At 37.1% G+C, this 22696-nt stretch overlaps 1 protein-coding gene across 1 annotated transcript in view; it reads right to left on the bottom strand.

Moving 5' to 3' along the window:
• The window catches only part of EPB41L5 (erythrocyte membrane protein band 4.1 like 5), a 172707-nt gene that overhangs the window by 68239 nt on the left and 81772 nt on the right, over positions 1 to 22696 (bottom strand). The window contains exons 15-16 of the mRNA XM_011941716.1: positions 21905 to 21947; positions 21379 to 21494 (exon numbers count right to left, since the gene is read on the bottom strand). Of these exons, the coding sequence (XP_011797106.1) occupies positions 21379 to 21494; positions 21905 to 21947 (159 nt within the window). The remainder of the gene's footprint in view (positions 1 to 21378; positions 21495 to 21904; positions 21948 to 22696) is intronic.

Raw genomic sequence — 22696 nt, 5'->3', positions numbered from 1 at the left:
ATCCAGAATCTACAAAGAACTCAAACAAATTTACAAGAAAAAAGCAAACAACCCCATCAAAAAGTGGGCAAAGGATATGAACAGACACTTCTCAAAACAAGACATATATGCAGCCAACAGACACATGAAAAAATGCTCATCATCACTGGTCATCAGAGAAATGCAAAGCAAAACCACAACGAGATACCATCCCACGCCAGTTACAATAGCAATCATTAAAAAGTCAGGAAACAACAGATGCTGGAGAGGATGTGGAGAAATAGGAACGCTTTTACACTGTTGGTGGGAGTGTAAATAAGCTCAACCATTGTGGAAGACAGTGTGGTGATTCCTCAAGGATCTAGAACTAGAAACATCATTTGACCCAGAGATCTCATTACTGGGTATATACCCAAAGGATTATAAATCATGCTACCATAAAGATACATGCACACGTATATTGCAGCACTATTCACAATAGCAAAGACTTGGAACCAACCCAAATGTCCATCAATGACAGACTGGATTAAGAAAAGGTGGCACATATACACCATGGAATACTATGCCACCATAAAAAAGGATGAGTTCATGTCCTTTGCAGGGACATGGATGAAGCTGGAAACCATCATTCTCAGCAAACTATCACAAGGACAGAAAACCAAACATTGCATGTTCTTACTCACAGATGGGAATTGAACAATGAAAACACTTGGACACAAGGCAGGGAACATCACACACCGGGACCTGTTGGAGGAGTGGGGGGCTGGGGGAGGGATAGCATTAGAACTACCTAATGTAAATGACAGTTGATGGGTGCAGCAAACCAACATGGCACACGTATACCTATGTATCAAACCTGCATGTTGTGCATATGTACCCTAGAACTTAAAGTATAATAAAAATATATATATACATACACATTTTGGAGGGAAAGGGTGCAGCACAAACTTTCAGACCATAGTAGAGGCCCTTCAATGGCTTTACCATTGCAATTGGACAGATGTTTTAGATGGAGTTTTCTTTTCGATGGAGTTTTGCTCTGATTGTCCAGGCTGGAGTGCAGTGGCACAATCTTGGCTCACTGTGGCCTCTGCCTCCCAGGTTTCAGTGACTCTCCTGTCTCATCCTCCCAAGTGGCTGGAATTGCAGGTGCCAGCCACCACTTCCAGCTAAAGTTTTGTATTTTTAGTGGAGACGGGGTTTCGTCATGTTGGCTGGGCTGGTCTCGAGCTCCTGACTTCAGGTGAGCCGCCCACCTTGGCCTCCCAGGGTGCTGGGATTGCAGGCGTGAGCCACCGTGCCTGGCCTAAAATAATTTTAATTGAAGGAGCAATAAGAAGAAAAAGTTGGAAGTTTCTTTCCCATCTCCACTTGCAGTTTTTCAAAACTTAACAGTCCTCGATCCCCTTATTTTTTTAATCTTTAACCCCAAACAATACCATACGAAGACCTTTTTGGGATTTTTTGAGTTTCCAGGTGTCACAGCCTAGATGGTCATCTTCTTCCTTTCTTTATACTAGTTTTATTAATGCGAGTTTTTTTTTAAAGCACTCGTTTACATGTCTATGTCCACATCAATTGTGATTAGAATTAAACAATCCGAGGGTGTATGTTCCATTTTAGAAAATTTTGGTAACTGCTTCTACTTGCCCACATATTTTTTTTCTTTCTTTTCTTTTTTTTTTTTTTTGAGATGGAGCGTCGCTGTCACCCAGGCTGGAGTGCACTGGCGTGATCTCAGATCACTGCAACCTCCACCTCCTAAGTGATTCTCCTGCCTCAGCCTCCCACGTAGCTGGGACTACAGGCACGTGCCACCACACCTGGCTAATTTTATTTACATTTTCAGTGGAGATGGGGTTTCACCATGTTGGCCAGGCTGGTCTCGAACTGCTGACCTCAGGTGATCCACCCGTCTCAGCCTCCCAAAGTGCTGGGATTACAGGTGTGAACCACTGGGCCTGGCACCCTGCCACATATTTTTATCATATTCACCTCAGACAATTGAAGTTTTTCTTTTCCTCAAAAATCCAAGATGAGAGGTTATAATAAACACAGTGGAGCTTATTTATTTGTACTCTAAACTGGTCAAATAGTCACTGTAGATGGAATCCTAGAGGAAAAATTATGAAAGATTTTAAAATTAAAAAATGCATACTCATCTAGCATACTCTTCTGAGTTTTCTCAGCTTTTTATTGTCTTTGAGCTTAATATAATTTATTATGTAAATTATATTGAGCTGAAAATCATGCAAGTGATTTTGCCCACAGAAATGCAAATTAATTGTCTCAAATGACATGTATTTGATTAAGCTATTGTGGATGTTGACTTGTTTTCATCTCTTTGTAAATTCATTGCAGGTTTTTCTGATCACCTATATTTATGTGTGTTTCTAAATTCTCCTTTGGATTGGTTACACCATCTTGCTGATTCTCGCCTTAATTAACCAAATAAATCTTTGGCATGTGTTCAAAAAAAAAAAAAGACTCTGTATTTCATAAATGGTGCTGGGATAACTGGCTAGCTATAGGCAGAAAACTGAAACTGGACCCTTTCCTTACACCATATACAAAAATTAACTCAAGATGGATTAAAGACTCAAATGTAAAACCCAAAACTATAAAAACCCTAGGAGAAAATCTAGGCAATACCACTCAGGACGTAGGCATGGGCAAAGACTTCATGATGAAAATGCCAAAAGCAACTGCAACAAAAGCAAACATTGACAAATGGGATCTAATTAGAGAGCTCCTGTACAACAACAACAACAGTCAGCAGAATGAGCAGACAACTTACAGAATGGGAGAAGATTTCTGCAATCTATCCATTTGACAAAGGTAATATCCAGAGACTATAAGGAGCTTAAACAAATTTATAAGAAAAAAAAAAAATTAAAAAGTGGGCAAAGGACATGAACAGACACTCCTCAAAAGACATACATGTGGCCAACAAACATAAAAAAAACTCAACATCACTGATCATTAGAGAAATGCAAATCAAAACCACAATGAGATACCATCTCACACCAGGGAGAAAGGCTATTATTAAAAAGTCAAAAAACAACAGATGCTGGTGAGATTGGGGAGAAAAAGGAATGTTTTAAACCGTTGGTGGGAACGTAAATTAGTTCAGGCATTGTGGAAGACAGTGTGGCAATTCCTCAAAGACCTAGAGGCAGAAATACCATTTGACCCACCAATCCCATTACTGGGCATATACCCCAAAGAGTATCTTTCCATTGTAGAAATACATGCACGCATATGTCCATCGCAGCACTATGCACCTAAGACATGGAATCAACCTAAATGCCCATAAATGACAGACTGGATAAAGAAAATGTTGTACATTTACACCATGGAATACCATGCAGTCATAAAAAGGAATGAGATCATGTCCTTTGCAGGGACATGGATAGAACTGGAAGCCATTAAACTAATGTAGGAACAGAAAAGCAAACATGTTCTCACTTATAAGTGGGAGTTGAATGATGTGAACACATGCACACAAGGGAGGGGAAACAACACACACGGGGGCCTGTCGGGGGCGTCGGGGAGGGAGAGCATCAGAAAGAATAGCTAATGGATGCTGGGCTTAATACCCAGGTGACGGGATGATCTGTGCAGCAAAACACCATGGCACACGTTTACTTACATAAACAAAGCTGCACATCCTGCACATGTACCCCTGAACTTAATATAAAAGTTAAAGAATAAATAAATAAATAAATGTAGGTCTGAGACGGGGGTACAATTTTATTCTTTTCTATGTGGACACACAGTTACCTCAGCACCATGATGAATTTCTTGAAAAGTGGGGTTGACATAATTGGAAAGCCATCTGGAAAATAACAAAATTAGATTTCATTACTCCTATCTTAAAGATTCAAAATGGGTCTGAGATTCAAATGTAAGAAAATTAACCCATACAGTGCTGGAGGCAAGGATAGCTGAATTCCTCTAAACTGTAGCAGTGAGGAAAACTCTATTAAATTCCAGAAGCTATTAAAGAAAAAAATGGATCAATCTACTTACATAAAAACTTTTAGAACTTTTGCATAGCAAAAGTACTAAAAGCAAAGTAAAAAGTGAAAAACTGAGAACATATTTTTGCAGCTTAAATACAGAGAGTTAATGTCCCAATTATCCATAAAAACGCTTCTTAAAAATAGAGAAGAAAAAGGCCGACAGCTTTGTTTAAAAATGGGCAGGGGGCAGGGGAACTATAGATAAGAACAAGCAATTTATGGAAAAAATGCAAATGGCTCTTAAACATACAAATATACTACTGAGAGGGATTTCAATGAAAACTACATCGAACATATTCATCATGAATCTTGATTATGGTGTTGGTTTCATGGGTGTGTGTCCAAATTCAAAACACTTTAAACAGACGCAATTTATTGCATCAAGTGTACCTCAATAAAGCTCTAAGGAAGAAAAACACTTAAGACACCATGTCTAGTTTTTCAGATTGGCAAAAATCCCAGTCTTTCTTGGTCCTTTGTTGGTGAGGCTATGAGAGGTACGAGCACTCCCATACCCTGCTGGTCGAATGTAGGATCCTCAGTGAAGGAGAGTCAGGCAAAATCTAGACAAATTAAAATTCATCTACAACCAAATAAATACCATAATCACACTGAGGGGGAAAGGGAACTAATTCAAGTAAATTTTAAGTGCAATACTTCAACTATATACTCTCAGTCTAAAAAGGAGAACTGTGAAGAAATACTAAACGTCACTTAGATTTGTTGTTGACAGTGGCATGGGTATAGCAATTCTGAAACTGTTTAGCACATATTATCCAAATAGAAGCCAGGTTTTTCGCAGGGAAGAAGGGAGCTAGGAATAAGGAAGTGGGGAAGGCAATGAACCCTGGGAGCTCACTTGGAGTTAAGAGTGTTAGCATGAATTTGGATTGAGAGACCAGAAGAACTTCTAAAGAAGTGGTAATTTCTATTTCTTAACCTGAAGACAGATACTCAAACTGGAACTGTATGTTTTATAGTCTTTTCTCTATATAATATATGTATTTATTTCATGATAGATTTTTAAAATTAAGGGCAAATGAAAAATATTTTCAAGGGTAACATCCAAGATGTTTTTATTCTTTTCTAGTAGACGCTTTAAAGGGAAAAATCTTTTTGGATTTTTATTATATTATGCAAATTCCCAGTTGGTACGTTTTCACAAATACACTAGTCTATTTTGACATTCATTCTTTTTTCAGTAGTAGCATAAAGACTTACTACATTTAGGCCAGACGTAGTGGCTCATGCCTATAATCCCAACACTTGGAGAAGCAGAGGTGGGAGGATCACTTGAGCTCAGGAGTTCGAGACTAGCCTGAGCAACATAGGAGACTGTATCTTACAAAAAATAAAAAAATAAAAAAACTAGCATGTGCCTATAGTCCTAGCTACTTGGGAGGCTGAAGTGAGACGATTACTTAAGCCTAGGAGATTGAGGCTGCAGACAGACATCATCAAACCGCTGCACTCCAGACTGCAAGAGAGAGCAAGACCCTACCTCAAAAAACAAAACAAAACAAAAAATCATTCATCATTACTTTTAAGAGAACTGTTCTTCTTTTGGCAAGAAACATTGTTTTCTTCATTTTTAAGTTTCCAGTATGAGGCTTTCCCTAATTTTCCTAAATTTGAGGGAAAGAACCAGATTGGTGCGGAAGACTGAATTACCTCCTTCAATCATACAGGAAAAGGAAAGCACACTGCAGAATCACTGTGAAAGCTGGATGAAATGATGAGAATACTGGAAAAATGTTCCTTCTAAATTTTAAATCTATGTTGATGGGCATACAATGCACAGAGACATATTTTGTATGAGAAAAACAGCACGAAGTAGGAGACAAAGCTCTATAGAAGCAAAGTTTACATGTACTACTGACATCAAATTGGTATTAATCCAAACTAGATTGTTTTAAATTAAAATGTTCATTGTAGGCTGGGCAGTGTGGCTCATACCTTTAATCCCAGCACTTTGGGAGACTGAGGCAGGCAGGTCACTCGAGGCCAGAAGTTCAAGACCAGCATGACTAACATGGCAAAACCCTGTCTCTACTAAAAATACAAAATATTAGCTGAGTGTGGTGGTGCATTCCTATAATCCCAGCTACTTAGGAGGATGAGGTATGAGAATCGCTTGAAGCTGGGAGGCAGAGGTTGCAGTGAGTCGAGATCATGCCACTGCACTCCAGTCTCGGTGACAGTGCAAGACTCTTGTCTCAAAAATAACGTAACACATCACATAACATCAGATCACAACATAACATAAAATGTTAATTGTAATCCCCAGGGTAACCACTAAGAAAACAATGTTTTAATATAGTAAGAGAGGGCCAGGTGCGATGGCTCCTGTCTGTAATCCCAGCACTTTGGGAGGCCGAGGCAGGTGGATTACGAGGTCAGGAGTTCAAGACCAGCCTGACCAATGTGGTGAAACCCCAACTCTACTAAAAATTAAAAAAAATTAGGCGGGCACGGTGGCAGGCACCTGTAATCTTAGCTACTCAGAAGGCTGAGGCAGGAGAATGCTTGAACCCGGAAGGCAGAGGTTGCAATGAGCTGAGATTGCGCCACTGCACTCCAGGCTGGGTGACAGAGTGAGACTCCATCTCAAAAAATAAATAAATAAAATAGTAAGATAAAGAAAAAAGAATGGAAATGGCACACCAGAACATAGCTACTTAACACAAAAGGCAGTAATGGAGGAAGTGAGAAACAAAAAAAGACATGACATACACAAACAAATTAAATGGCATAAGTCCTTCCTTATCAGTAATCATATTAAACGTAAATGTTAAACTGTCCAATTAAAAGATAGAGATTGGCAAAATGAATTAAAAAACATGATCCAACTGTATGCTGTCTACAAGGGATACACTTTAGATTCTAACACACAAAAAGACTGAAATAAAAAGGAAAAAAGTATACCACCCAAACACTAACGAAAAAATGGATGAAGTGGCTACACGACTATCAAGTAAAAGAAACTATAAGATAAAAATTCTTGCTAAAGCAAAGAAGGACATTTTATAATGACAAAAGGAAAATCATCAAGAAAATAGTACAATTATAAACATACATGTAACTAAAACCAGAGTCCTCAAATACATAAAGCTAAATCAGAAGTTTAGAGATAGACAACAATAGTTCTTTCACTTCATGAGCAGAAAAACTAGATAGGTTTATCTTCTCATCAATAAATAAATAGAAGATGAACAGTATTATAAACCAAAGACTGAACAGGCATATACAGAATGCTCCACTAACAGAATATACACTCATCTCAAGTACAAATGGAACATTCTTCAAAACAGACCATACTGCACAGAATAAAAAAGTTTTCAAAAGTATGTATCTGATAATGGACTTGTATTTTAAATATATAAAGAACTCTCACAACTCAATAATAAAAGGACAAATAACCAAAATTTTTAAGTGGGCAAAAAAATACAGGTGCTCTTCAACTGACGATGGGGTCACATCCTGAAAATGTCGTAAATGGAAGATGCACTTAACACAGCAAACCTACAGAACGTTAGAGCTTACCCGAGCCTACATTAACCGTGCTCAGAACACTTACATCAGCCTGCAGTATGACAAAATCATCTAACACAAAGCCCATTTTTAAACAAAGTGTTCAGTATCTTATGTATCACATATTACAGCCCAGGAAAAGATCAAAATTCAAATTTTAACATTATTTCAAAATTACAACAGTTTCACACCATAAGTTGAAAAATCTTAAGTCAAGCCATTAAGTTGGATACTGTCTGTAGATACTTCTCTAAAGAAGATAAGCAAAAAGTCAATAAGCAGATCAAAATATACCAACATCATCCAGCTTCACAATACACTACTTCACAACCAGGATGGCTATAATAAAAAAGACAGGTAATAGGAGGTGTTGGTGAAGATGTGGAAAAACTGGAACCCACACGGTGTGGCCACTCTGAAAAACAATTTGGCAGTTCCTCAACATGTCAAAAATAGAGTTACTATATGATCCAATAATTTCACTCCTATGGTTATAACCATGACAACTGAGAACACATATTCATACAAAAACCTACACATGAATGTTCATAGCATTATTCACAAAAAGCAGAAACTCAAATATCTATCAACTGACAACAAATAAATAAAACATTGGGCATCATACAAGGGTATATTATTAAGCCATTAAAAGGAATCAAGTACTGATACATGCTAAAACAGATGCACCTTGAAAACACTATACTAAGTGAAAGTCAGACATAAAAGAACACCCATTGTATGATTCTACTTTTAGGAAATTTCCAGAATGGGCAAATCTATAGAAACACAAAGTAAATTAGTATTTGCCAGGGGCTAGCAGGAAGGAATAACTGCTAACAGGAAAGAGGTTTCTTTTGGGGATAAAAATGTTATGGAATTAAATAGTGGAGATGGTTGTGCACCTTTGTGAATAAACTAAACCTACTGAATTATACACTTAAAATTTTTAAATGTAGTTACACATATTTTTAATCTGTGGCTTTGGTAATGTCTTAGTTCATATCCATCTCTCAAGAATGTATAAATATGTAAAGATATTCTTTCTTCTACACATTTCCTTACTTTTCATGGACACTTACCTGTGTAAACTGAAGCAGTTTTTCTTGTCTTCTTCCATACTTTGGAGTAATTTATTGTTATAGTTGTGAAGGATAGCTAAGAAAAGCAATGTTGCCCTCACCCCTATTCTCTGAAAGCCTATTTACCCATCTAGGTTCTTCTGTGTGTGCACTTCCTAATATACACATGATTTGGTTGCTTTTACAAAAATGGGAACAAACCTCAGACACTTAACAACTTAAGTTTTAAACTCAACAGCGTGTCACTGATATCCTCTAGTAACAGTACATGAAAACTGACCTGATTAACAATTACATAGAATGGAGGCAGCATATTTTTATAATATAATCCAGTCTTCCACCACTGGAATTCATTCTTCACACTGCCTCCTAAAATAGAATTATTATTACATTCCTTTTTACTCTCTACAATCTGGACCCCAACAACTTTTACAGAGTTACGGAGGCAGTGCAGCAGCCAAGCTGCCTGAGCCTGAAGCCCAGCCTCATTGTTCTGTGCCTTTGTTTCTTCACTAGCCTCAGTACCTTACAGATCCTCGCAAGGATTAAATGAAGATGCTTTGCTAGAGTAAATACTTAGGGCTGTACCTCCAGAACAATGTCTGGCACAGAAGCACTCAAGTATTAGCTATCATTATCACTACACCTTCCCATAAATTCTATACTCTTTACTGTAACCTGATTTATCATCCTGGACTATACCTTGCACTTAGCTACTTTAGAATTTTCTTTTCCTATAGGTCTCTGGGCCTGTAATGATTTATTCATTCAAAGCTCCTGATTCTGTTTCACTGGAAACCTGATGCAAATGCCAAGATTTCCTAACTTCAACCAGTTCTACTCTTCTTGCTTGCTGGATTTAGCACTTTATCAGTTGTTTATAAAACTGTTCATCTCCACAGTTTGAGTATAAATTTCTTGAAGCCAAGAACAGTATTTTGACTATTTATGCAACACCAGGTGTGCCAAGCCATGCTTGGTACTCATTCATTCAATCAAATACAATATATGGAGTGTCTGAGGATACAGAAGGAAACAAAATAAATGCTCTCCCTTAATGGAGCATATATTCTCTTGAAAAACACAGATACTCTGACTTACTCAATAGGGTTATGTCTTGAGAAACCCATCATAAGTCAAAAACACACTTAGCACTCTGACAAACCCATCATAAAGTTGAAAAATCCTAAGAATCATCCTAAGGGACTGTCTGTATAAAGATGACAAACAAACACATACTAAGATGAAAGGAGTGAGAAAAAATAAAGCAGGGTAAGGCAGACAGGAAATAAAAATAAGACTGGGCAGGGGGTGGGGAACATGATTATTTCAGAGTGGTCAGGAAAGGCTTCTCCAATAAGAAACCTGATGGTGCCTGAATGAACCATAAGAGATTCAAGGGAGGAATATTCAGGAAGCAGTAAAAGTACAAAGACCCTGAGAGAACATGCTTGGTATGTTTGAGCAAGTATAAGATGGGATGTAAGCAAGGTCAGGATTGACAGAAGATAAGGGGAAGGAAAAGCATATTTCTATCAATGTGAGGATCTGAGGTTTTACTCTGAGACAAGGACACTGGAAGGTGTAAGCAGAGAAATGACATGATCTGCTGTTATCACTACAGCTGCTGAAAGGAGTACCAAACAGCAGAGGAGCAAGGGCAATGGCCAGGAGGCCAGGTAAGAGGGCAAGGCTGGCCGGGTGTGGTGGCTCACGCCTGTAATCCCAGCACTTTGGGAGGCCGAGGCAAGCGGATCACGAGGTCAGGAGATCGAGACCATCCTGGCTAATACAGTGAAACCCCATCTCTACTAAAAACACAAAAAATTAGCCAGGTGTGGTGGCAGGCGCCTGTAGTCCCAGCTAATCAGGAGGCTGAGGCAGAAGAATGGCGTGAACCCGGGAGGCAGAGCTTGCAGTGAGCTGAGGTGGTGCCACTGAACTCCAGCCGGGGTGATAGAGCGAGACTCCATCTCAAAAAAAGAAAAAAAAAAAAAGAGGGCGGGCCTGACAAAAACTGGAAACAGGATGGGAACAGTAAAGATGGTAACAAGCAGTAGACCTGGATACATTCTCAAGACAGAACTGACAGAATTTACTGATTCGGAAAGACATCTGGAGTATGAGACAAAGAGGAGTCAAGATGACTATAAGGTGCACTGGTCTAAGTCAGTGCTTCTCAAACTTCAGTATGCATCAGAATCTCCAGGAGGGCATGTGGAACAGATTGTTGGACCTCACCACCAGGGTTTCTGATTCAGTAGGTCTAGAGTAGAGCCCAAGACGCGCTTAGCAACACCAAAGAGAGAACTGCCACTTACGAAGCTACAAAAACCACACAGATGGGAAAAACTGCAGGGGTCAGGAGATATACGTTGTCCAATTTTGAACATATTAAATTCAGGATGCCCAATATCATCACCTCTGCAGTATTTTCTCCCAAATCCATGGCCTCAAACTAATCATGTGAAAATACCACACAAACTCAAATCAAGGAACATTCCACAGGGCATATGGCTAATCATGAAAGACATGGAATGGCTGTCACAGACTGAAGGGGATTAAATGTAACATGGGATCTTGGGTCAGATCCTGGAAAACGTGTGGAAAGACAGTGAAACCTGAGTAAGGTCCAGTTTCGTTTGTTTCTTCTTAGGTTTTGTTTCGGCAATGTTTTGTCAAAACTAAGAAACAAACAAAACCTAAGAAATTAACATTGGTACAAGTTATGGAATGCATATGGAATGTTAACAATAGGGGGCCGGGTGCGGTGGCTCACACCTGTAATCCCAGCACTTTGGGAGGCCAAGGTGGGCGGATCACTTGAGGTCAGGAGTTCGAGACCAGCCTGGCCAACATGGTGAAACGCCGTTTCTACTAAAAATACAAAAATTAGCTGGGCGTGGTGGCACACTCCAGTAGTCCCAGCTACTCGGGAGGCTGAGGCTGAAGAATTGCTGAAACCCAGGAGGCAGAGGCAGGAGTAAGCAGAGATCGCGTCATTGCACTCCAGCCTCAGCGACAGAGCGAGGCTCTGCCTCAAAAAAAAAAAAAAAAATTAGGGGAAGGTAGGGCAGGAGGGGTGTGGCAATTTCCGCCTATATTAGATGCCTAGGTAGAGATGTCAAATAGGCAGTTGGATATGTAAGTCTGGAAATTTAAAAGTCTAGGTTGATGATATAAACTCAGAAATTGCCAGTGTGCATGGATAGCATTTAAAACTGTAATGCTAGATGATATTACAAGGGGAATGAATTGTTACAGAAAAGTTCCTTAAACACAGGTTAGGGGCTGGAGAGATAAGTAGGAATTAGCAAAGGGTATTAAAAACCATGGCTTGTTAGAAGACGATGGCTTGTTAAAGGGAGGTTAGAAGACAATAAAAAATAGTGGCATCTCTAAGCTAGGTGATGACAATTTCATGAAGAAGTGAGCGACCATTACGAATGCTATTTAAGCTGACTATAAGATGGACTGTGGGATTAGAAATATGGAGGTCATTTGTGACCTAATAAAGCTATTTTGGTGGAGTAGTAGCATAACACTATCAGGCTAAGGCAGAGCCTTTATATGGATTAAAACAATGCTCCTCTTAAAAGACACTTCCATCTCTTGTAAAATTGTCAAATACACTAATCTTTTTGCAACAAGACACGTGGTGCCATCTGCTGGAAAATCGCTGCCATAAATTATGTGAACATCATTCTCCTAAATGTGGCACTCCTGTACAGTGTGCGACCTGCACACTCATACCCAGTGCTTTGTGTCAGGGACAATGTTTGATTAGAATGGGTTCAAGAGATTCAGAGAAAGAAGACATAGCAAGTATAGACAATTCTTACAAAGCAAAGAGTTTTGCTACCGGTGAAACAAAAAAATGGAGGAATAGCCAGAAGAGGTAGATTGAAGGGACAGTTCTTTTTTAAATGATGTGAGCTACCTTAGGAAGTTTTTGTTCTGATGAGATTATTCCAGCAGAAAGGGAAAACTGATGCAGTAGAACAGAAGGGAGGACTGCTCAAATGAAGGTCCTGAGTAACTTGGGGTGAGGATCTAAGTGACTCGTGAGGACCTGGGCCTTAAATAGAATATGGAGGTTCACCTAGCTAACAGCAGGGAAAGTAAGGAACATATTCTCAAATGCAAGTAAGTTCATTGATAAAATGGTGGGAGTATAGAGGAGACTTCTTCTAATTGCTTATGTTTTCAATAAAGTAGAAAGCAAGGTCATCAGCAGAGGACAAAGAGTAGGAAGGGAGGAAGTGGTTTGAAAGAGGAGAAAGTCAGCCCAGCATTGTAGGAGAACAAATAGATTAAGGAAATGTAGTATGATATCAGGGAGCATTGAAGGCTCACTTGAGTTTAGTGGTCAAAATTGAAAGACCATTCAATAATCTGTGTGTATTTCGCATTCACCATTTATATGTAGAGTGTACAGAGTTGGATTTAACCAGACGTATACAACAGGGAGAAGGCCAAGAAATTCAAGAGTATATGGAAAGGTATAATTACAAGTGGCTGTGTATAAAGAAGACCCAATGAAGTACTCTGGTAGGTGTTCAACAAATGAGATGAATCAAAAAAAGAGATATCAATACAAGACTCCTGAACTCTTTCACTGCAACAAATGCCCCAGACCTCCTTACCAAATGTGGATGACTCACACTGATACTCAATGCCTTTACTACTCCAATATTTTAATGTTATTCCTACAACATGATTGTGAAATTTCAAAGTGATAACTTGGATATTCCAGAGAACCCAAATCTTCCCAGGTTTTTCTAATTATCCAAGAGTTTTGCTGATGACGTCCCCAGAAAAATTTAACACAAGTTATTAAACACAGGTCGTATCTCCAAACTTCTACAGAGTTTATAATTAAATAATTCCTGAAGCTATTGGCGGGGCTACAAATACAGTTTTGTAATAAGAAATTCTTCTCTATTAATGGGTATGAATTCCAATGGTATTTTGCATCCTCTAATGTTTTCACAGTTTATCTGAATACTCCTCTAACTAGTTTCACAAGGTCAATCAAGCCAGCAATCATCCTATTATCATAGCCTCTTATTTTTCATTTTTTAACTCTACCCCTAATAATTCAAAATATTTTGCATTTAGTATTATCAATAATTAGTCATGTCTGTAGATGTGAGCTTCATTACGGAATCTGCAATTTCTTACAAATCTTAAACACTGGATCTCAATTCTTTATTACAAGTAGTTAAAAATAAAACAAATGAAACTTCTTTCAACAACAAAAAATTAGCTACAGCTGTTGAACCTGTTTTTAAGAGGAGGTACATTATTACACCATTAAGGAAGTCTTCAGTCACAATCCTTGGAAAACATTGTTCTCGGAGTCAGGTATCTCTTTTCCATGCCAATATAAACACAATGCTGGCCAGCTGTCAGGAACAAAATGTAAAACGTTCACTCCAGCACCACCACCTCTACTGAGGCCACACCTTATAACACAGAAGCTTAGGTAATTATCTAATAATAAAAAAATTGTGAGACCAATTCCTTCAGGAAGAACAGGAACAATTGTTTTTCCACTTCAGTATAAAAATATCAATAAAAAAGCCAAAGTTATTTTCCTTTCACCAATTTCTTTTAAAATTTTCTCTTCTCTTCACTCATTCTTTAACAAAGATACTATGTATGTCCCTTCTCACCAGCCCAAGGTGCTCAAAGCAACTAAGGTGTATTACTACATTAGCAATTGTCCAGAATTGATGAAAGAAATTAAGTTCCTTGACATATTTTACACTGAAAGTGACATGCTTCATGTCCTAATTTCTACACCGCCAAGGCTAACGTTAATGGAACAAGATTCCATTCTCACAATGTTTTCACGTGACTAAAGTAAACATTTTTATGAACAGAGGATGAGAAACTTTTATGTTCTGCAAAAGGGGGGGTAGGGGAAGACTACCATATCTACATTCACATGATTCATAATATCTAGAAAGGAGCTGACAAATCACGTTTTATACATGGGGGCAGGGGAAGAGGCAGGCATGAAGAAGGAAGGAGAGAAAGCTGTTTCCCCACCATAGAAGTATCTCCAAATCCTAGACCTTATGTAAAAGCATCTCACATGCAAGCATTCACAACAATCCTGGAAAGCAAGAATATAACTGATGATGTGGTATAATACGTATTAAAATTCAGGAAGCAAGTATGTGGTGGGAGAGAGATAAAATGTTATTGAAACAAGATGATTTTGTTTTAGCAAAACAAATAATGGTCCTAATACCAACCACAAAAAATAGTAACTGTATTATTTTCAAACCAATATTCAAAGACTAACACTAAAATAACAGCCTCTCAAAGCAATGAACTATGGTTTAGAAATGAAGAATGTGCCCTGACCAAAGACAGTATCATGGCTCAAACAACTATAGCTGCCACCATTGGGGCATGATGCACTAATAGGGGACAACCATTGTCGAACTTGTTCAGTTTACATTGGTGAATAAAAAGATCCAACCTGGTGATGTACCTTTTGAACAGTGAACAACAACAAAAAGAAATTAAAAAAAAAAAAAAGACCCAACCAAGTGTTATAAATAACATTTTTTTGTCCAACAAATAAACTCCCCTCCAAAAAAAAGATGATTTGAATTATACTGGTATTACAATATTAGTGTTTGTATACTAGGTGCTTTTCAAAATAGACATATTATACACATAGCAGCACAAATAAAATTTATTTTTCTCTGTAAATTCATTTAAAACTATATTATCTATGATTATCGTATCAAGGTCAGAAACATTAGGTCTTACTCCAAGATAGGTAAATGCCTTTGAAATTCAACAAAAAGAGACAATGATCTTATGAGCTCATTTATGTTCATGCATGAAAGTGTGAAGGTCACTAGCTTTGCTGTGTTTCTACAAGTTTCCTTGACTGTAAAAACAGTCAAAATAAACCAACCTAATTCAGGATGTTAAAATTAATTATGTTAAATAAAATTAGCCAAAGCACTATAAATTAAATGACATAATACTTAAGTTCTGTGCTGCTGACACCCTTTGATCAAAAGGATGGTGACCCAGTAAGGTGCTTCTGGAGGGTATTACTTCTCTAATTCCGAATTTATCATCACTGACCCTTTAGGCATAATAAAATGCAGAGTGTAAATAGATTGGCGACAATTTATTTAATTTAGATTGAGCTACTTATAAATACCTGATAGCTCTGGAAACAACATACATATCCATCTTGCAAATATCAGTAGAAAGAATAAATACGTGCAATATTTGATAAGAAATTCTGAAGCATATGGCAACTTTTATAAAATAGACAAGTTTAATTTTACTACCATCCAGCCTTAGCCCTTTACTTTCCTCACCCCTTTCGCTGCCTCCATCCCTAACACCCATCCAATCCAGTTTCTCTCATCAGGAATTCACAAATGAATTCTTTACAACAAGGTTTTCAACAAAAGAAAAACCATGATGTGAATCTTCCCTTAAACGTAACAGTACTGATTAATTCAAATTCTATAGAAATGGCTACTTTCAGTATGAACTGAAGCTCTTACTCTTCAATTACAATCTGCTAAGATATATATGGGGCATTATCTCAGCATCTGTCCTGCAGATTAAGAATAATTTTAAAGTGAGTGAAGTCAAATCTTACAGCTTTCTAAAAGACCAGGAAAGCTTGTTATTCATTGTGCCTCTCTGGCTTCTACTATAGAAACAGTACTTTTTTTAATGATAATACATACCATGAAATCTTTTCTTGAACCCAGAGCTTCTGTACTTAAAATGTTATGATCCAAATTCCTCTCTTTTAAGAAAAAAAATCAGCAATGACAATACTTAGCAATTATCATCTGAGCTAGTAATGTCTAAAACAATTATAAGGGCCATACATTAGTGGCCATTTTTAAGCTCACTAAACGAAGATGGGCTTATAAAGGTGGGGGCCGGGCTATTTAAGATACAGATCTATTTATATTTAGAGAATGCGCTAAATAGTTTGAGTGGCCATCCCCATATACATAATTATACTGAACTCAGATTGAAATCTGCCTACAAATTTTGTTCTTTAAGTATTAGTAAGTTCTGCTTATTTAGGTCTTCTACGGACAAACTGCAACCGACCACTCAGTATTAAACCAATAGTCCAGTATTAAGCCCTCTGAAACCTTAATCTTTGTCTGGCAGGAAGGATTTGAGATATAAAACCAACCTCTATGTGAGCAGGATGCATTAAATGAGTTAAGCTGCTTATAATGAAGCTTCATTATCTTGAAGCATTATAAACTCATCAAAATATAAAACATCTATACATTTCTATATACATAGTTTAAGTTTGAAAATTTTTCTAAAATCTAAAAGAAAACTAAAAAAAGACAGAAGAAATGCTTCCCTTACATGTTTTCCTATCAGAAATGGACTTTTTCCAGCTAATATGCCTCTATTAATTAAACCAAGGAGCTTGAAATTCTAAAGTTCAAAAAGGATCAAAAATAGTAATACAATCTAAAAATCATATGGTTTTGGCTTCAGAATTTTATTTTAAAGGTTGTACAGTATCAGATTATGAGACTGTTGCAAACCTGGGTAATCTGTCAGGTGTATGAGATGAAAGAGAAAAGCCAGTAAAATGAAAAGACAAAGTAAATACGTTTTCCATTTTATATAACCATTTAGTAGTAATGTAACCATTCAGTTAACCACTGAATGGTTAACCAGTTAACCATTCAAAAGTAACCATTCAGATTTCTCTATACATGAGTCACATTATTAATGTGATCTCTAAACTTTTTGGTAAGTTAAAATATTTGTGTTTATTAAAAAGTAAAAGTGTTTGTAATTTAAAATTACATTAATTCAAATCTTAGGCACTTATATTAAGGCATGTGTCACTTTAGACATATTAAAATAGTGTATAAGAACAAGTTTTTAATAAATATCTCAAAAGGCTGATACATCATGCCTGGACATGCTTCCAGTGTGTTTTCAGTGTGTCTGATTCTTTTAACCTCGATCTCTTTGGATGGCATGTGGTGGGGGAATAATGGGCACTTTGTTCACAAACACAAACTTTCTCCTTAGATATAGTCTGGGTGATGTGTTCACATACTAAAATCATGAAAACCTTTCCAAAACCACAATGGTATACATACTCTTTTCAATACAAAAAATTAATCATTATCATTGACGGCATATGGCTTCTTAGATTCCTTGCCCCTTTCATGGAAGAATTCAATTAAAAACAGCACTAAACAACTAGTGACTCACTATAAATTCTCCCATAAACACCAGATAATGTATACCATCAACTTGCATGACAAAGAGTCCCAATGCCTAACAGGCTCAACACTCATATCTCAGTCATGGCTGCATGGCCAGGAAAATGAACATCATGACGGATTCCTGCATTCTTCACATTGTGCTCATGAACAAAGTCAGTGTAGTTTCTATGTGCGGTCTGGGGTGGGGGCAAGGCCCTGGTGTTCCACTGGTTTCCACCACGTTGACAGCAGTCACTGGCAGCAGAGAGCCTGGATGGTTGGGGAGTGGGAGGGGAGCACAGTTAGTCAACAGGAATAGGAGAAAATGGATGTGTAAGAGATAAGAAAGGTGAAAGGTAATGTCACTAGCATGCACTGCTGCTATGAGGAGTTAACAACATCTACTCCATGCAATGATAACATTCAAGAATAACAAAGTGGGGGAAATCCACAAAGTTACATGTAATGAAAAATACCAATATGGAAATACATGTAAGTAATCCGACTCAGTTAAAGTGAATTAGAGAAGAAATTTCTCAGAAAGCAAGACACTCTGTATCTGTCCCTGATGTTGTTACTAACACTAAAAGCAGAAATGCTGTTAGGGGTTTTAATCAGAAGAAAAAAATATTCATAATCTACTTACTTCAAATATTTGAAAAAATAACTATACATAAGGACAAAAGCATGTATGGAAAAGGAAGACTGTGAAAATTTTTCCTTAAATTATGAGATTTCACAGAACTGAAACCCAGGGAACAAAATTCAGACAGAGCACTAAAAACAAAAAATCTACCTTCAGAGGCCATGTAATTTTACATCAATGTTCCCAATTAACAATAGAGAATCATTGCTCCTTATATAATGAAAGTTCACAAGATCTCAAAATGAAATTCAACAGGTACAGATAATGTGGTCAGATGATACACCTTCTCCAAGAAGTAGTTTAGTAAGCATATTAGGCACCTCTTATCACAGTGCTATAGAAAAGGCCTACAGAATTCTAAGAATGAAACATGCATACATGCAGTTCTTGGTTAGAAGTGATCAGAGTCCTCCAGTAGAAAGAAAGCAAATCAAAGTTTGGTGACTTGGCAGAAAGGGCAGCACATATTTCAAATAACTACAAAGGAAAATACCACCCCAAATATAAAATATGTGCAAAAATACATTTTTAATAAGTGTTATCTTTCTAACTCAACCAAAACATTAATCTTCACCTTTATCCCTTAGGGAAACTGTAAAGAAATTAAAATAACTTTCCAAAACAAACTTGGAAGGCTTTTTTATAACAAAATCATCTTTCTTTTAACTGAAATACAATTTGTTCATCAGACCTGGCTCACAAAAATCACAACCCTCAAGTTATGGTCTCTAAAAATTTAGAAAACTAAATTAGGTTTATGTTCTCCCCTATCAACGCAAGAGTTTCTAAACACTGTTCAGTTTTGTTTCTGTTGTTGCTTACAAATGATTTGTGGGTTTACAATACATGAATTGTTTCTCAAAATGTGAAATTTTAAATACCTGATTATTCTAAGCTACTGATATGCCAAATCATTCACTCTAATAATGCTGTCATTTAAAAGACACCAGCAAAAAAATGCTGAAGAGTTGAACAGGGAGTAGGTTTAGATTAAATTGGTTGAAAGTTATCTGCCAGAAATAGAATGGTCCATTATTCTGCCCAATTGTTCAAACATAGGAAGCACTTCCAAATTTTAACCACTTACCACTTTCTAAAGGAGGACTGTTTTATATTCTTTTGAAAGCATTAACAAGAATCAAAGCATGCAGAAAAAAGAATGAAATGCAGAGTACATTTGAAATTAAGGCAGAAGAGTCCATTATCTCCAAAACATGCCAGCTCTATATTCAGTTCCATGCCCTTGTTGACATACACTGAGGCTTATTTTGTTAAAAAGAGCACCACTTTACTCTATTTCAGCAAAGGAGGTCTCAGCACAACCACATAAAGAAAGGAAAACACACAGCTCCAAATTTTTCATTTTCCTTAAAATTTAATAAATTCAATGCTCTTTCTAAAGGATGCATCAAACTAACCAAGTAGTACCTAATAAATAAAATCAAACAGATTTAAATATGTACCTATTAATATGGAAAAACTCAGATTCAGTGTTGTAATACAGTATGCCAACTAATTAGACTCTCATTCCATATGAATGTAAAAGGCAAACATATAGAAGACACTTCTTTTACAGCTGAAGTCTCAGTACTGTTTTTCCTTGCAAACAGAACTTGGTGGTAACATCAATGAGATAAAACGTAACTGCTTACAGGAGCTGTGTTTTCCATAAGAAATTGAAGACACTTTCTAAAAATGACTTTAAAAAATAAATTTGACATTTATAAGCCTCGTTCTTTACACTTTTAAGTGTGTACCCAGATGCACACAAATATACACAAAGTATCACCACCACACACCCATGTAGAAAGAAAATAAAAAGGAGAAAATGGGGCCAGAGGAGAAGAGAACTCAATCTTATAAACTAATCGCAAGTTATTTGGAACTGAAGTAAAAATATGCCCAAATATCAAGAGCAAGGCACCTTGCAGTTAGTTAAGCCAAAATAACAGTGAAAAATAATTACATAGCAAAGACTGAAAATAATCACCAACCACTGTTGACCCACCACCATGAAGGAAGAACTGGCTGCACAGAAAGCTGACCAAAACCTTGAGATCACCACAGAAATGCATTAGATTTCAGGTACTACACAAACTAAGAGCAAGAGAAAAAGAGAAAAATCCTATGAATTATCAAAATTCATTTCACAAACAGAAAAATAACTTGAACAGGTGACACACCCAAACATGACCACTGAATCAATCCCCAAGAAGCCCCCACCAAGCCACATATATTTATTTGGGAAAGGATAAACTCAAGTGATTAACTCCAATAAGACACAAAGTATCCATACTTGTATATTTACTATTAATCTAAAACAAAACCTGGAAGTCTAAATAATTAAAGTATCTTTTTCCTGTCATCAGATTCTCTCTCAGTCTCCTTACGGTATCTCATGCTTTATCAGATTTTAATCATGTTTCGTTTCTGACTTTACCCTCTGTCTTTAATGAGGAAAACACATTTGAAGCAGCATCATGTTATCCGGAATAACATGTAGTGGATATACTTTCCTTACGGACCTGGGAAAATATTCTACTGTCTTTTTCAACAGAGTCATCCACCACTACCACATCAAGCTACTAAGAGCAGATTTATTTTAAATGTATTAATGTTTTGCTTCAAATAAATAATAAGGACAGCTGTCTGATGGTCTTCATTTAGACAACTGTACTCCCTTTATCACCAACATCCTTATTTTCCCCATCTCAATATGATTATTTAATAACATGCTTTCCAGCTCACAAATATGAATAATTTGCTTTCAATCATACTTAAAGTACTTTAAGATTACGGCTTGGAATTCCGAATACAATTAAGTAGGCAATATTTTATTTTAGTTTAAGGAATTAACAAACCATTTCCTGTCATGCTGGTCTGTTCCAGGATTCTGTGGCAGATTCTCTATCTCCACTGGCACAGGAGCAGAGGAAATGGAAGGACTCACAAGCAGAGCAGATCTCATCCCCCAAGCCTTTGGACAAAAATTACAAAAATTATCTATGTTGCCTAGATAACAGATCTCTTCATCAACAAATACTAAAATGGAGTACTATTTACAAAGCCAACAAATAAAATGTAACCAAATGCTTGAATTTTATATACCACCTCAGAGATAGTTAATGAATGAAATATTAGTAATCAGTTAAATTATGTTCTTGGATTCACAGTGATAGAAAATGTTATACAGCAGCTATTTCATTTACAAAATCTCAGAGAAAAAATAACAGGAAGTTATTACTGAACCACTAAAGGGAAAAGGAAAAGAAAATGCACACAATTTGTGCAAGGTTACATACACCACTATGAAAATCCAATCAATAGTACTACTGTTACCATAATTAACCGGTGATCTGGTGTTTTAGAAACTTAATATTGTCTTACCTGTTGGGAGCCATTACTTTGGGTCAAAACATTATTGTGAACACTGTAATGGGGGAAAAAATCTATTAAAAATTCTATATGAAATCTCAGGACTTCACTTTGTAAGATGACACATACATGAACAAAATATTTATTTTAAAGATATTAACATTTTGTTTCAAATAAAGAATAAAACTACTGCTGGTACCTAAAACTAAGAATGTCAGATACCCAAAAACACTTGTTCTTATAGGCAAATATTTGCTTTTCTATAGTTGCTCATTTGATGCTTCCATATACCTGTATTTTAATCATGCTTTAGAGGTATGCTTCACAACTAATGTTTATTCTTTGGACGACAGCTGTCAAGGATGACCTAACAAAGACAGCAACACAAGACCCACATAAACTTAACTGTCACTTCTTTTGTATACTCCTACCCTCAAGATTTTCCAGTATCGGCAACAACTCAGCATTTTATAACTCAAAAGGCCTTAGTATAAAAGGTTTAGAAAGTTTGAAAATTCTGTGTGTACACCTTCCTCTACAAATGACTTATAAACATGTTTTAAAATTTTCAGTTTAGGCCAGGCACAGTGGCTCACGCCTGTAATCCTAGCCCTTTGGGAGGCCAAGGTGGGCGGATTATGAGGTCAGGAGATCGGGACTATCCTGGCTAACACGGTAAAACCCTGTCTCTAGTAAAAATACAAAAAATTAGCCTGGCGTGGTGCGGGTGCCTGTAGTCCCAGCTACTTGGGAGGCTGAGGCAGGAGAATGGCATGAACCCGGGAGGCGGAGCTTGCAGTGAGC

This window comes from Colobus angolensis, unplaced genomic scaffold (assembly GCF_000951035.1).
Source record: "Colobus angolensis palliatus isolate OR3802 unplaced genomic scaffold, Cang.pa_1.0 Scaffold20, whole genome shotgun sequence".
In the NCBI taxonomy this organism is placed as follows: Eukaryota; Metazoa; Chordata; class Mammalia; order Primates; family Cercopithecidae; genus Colobus; species Colobus angolensis.
This window is presented reverse-complemented; position numbering and strand designations above follow the sequence as displayed.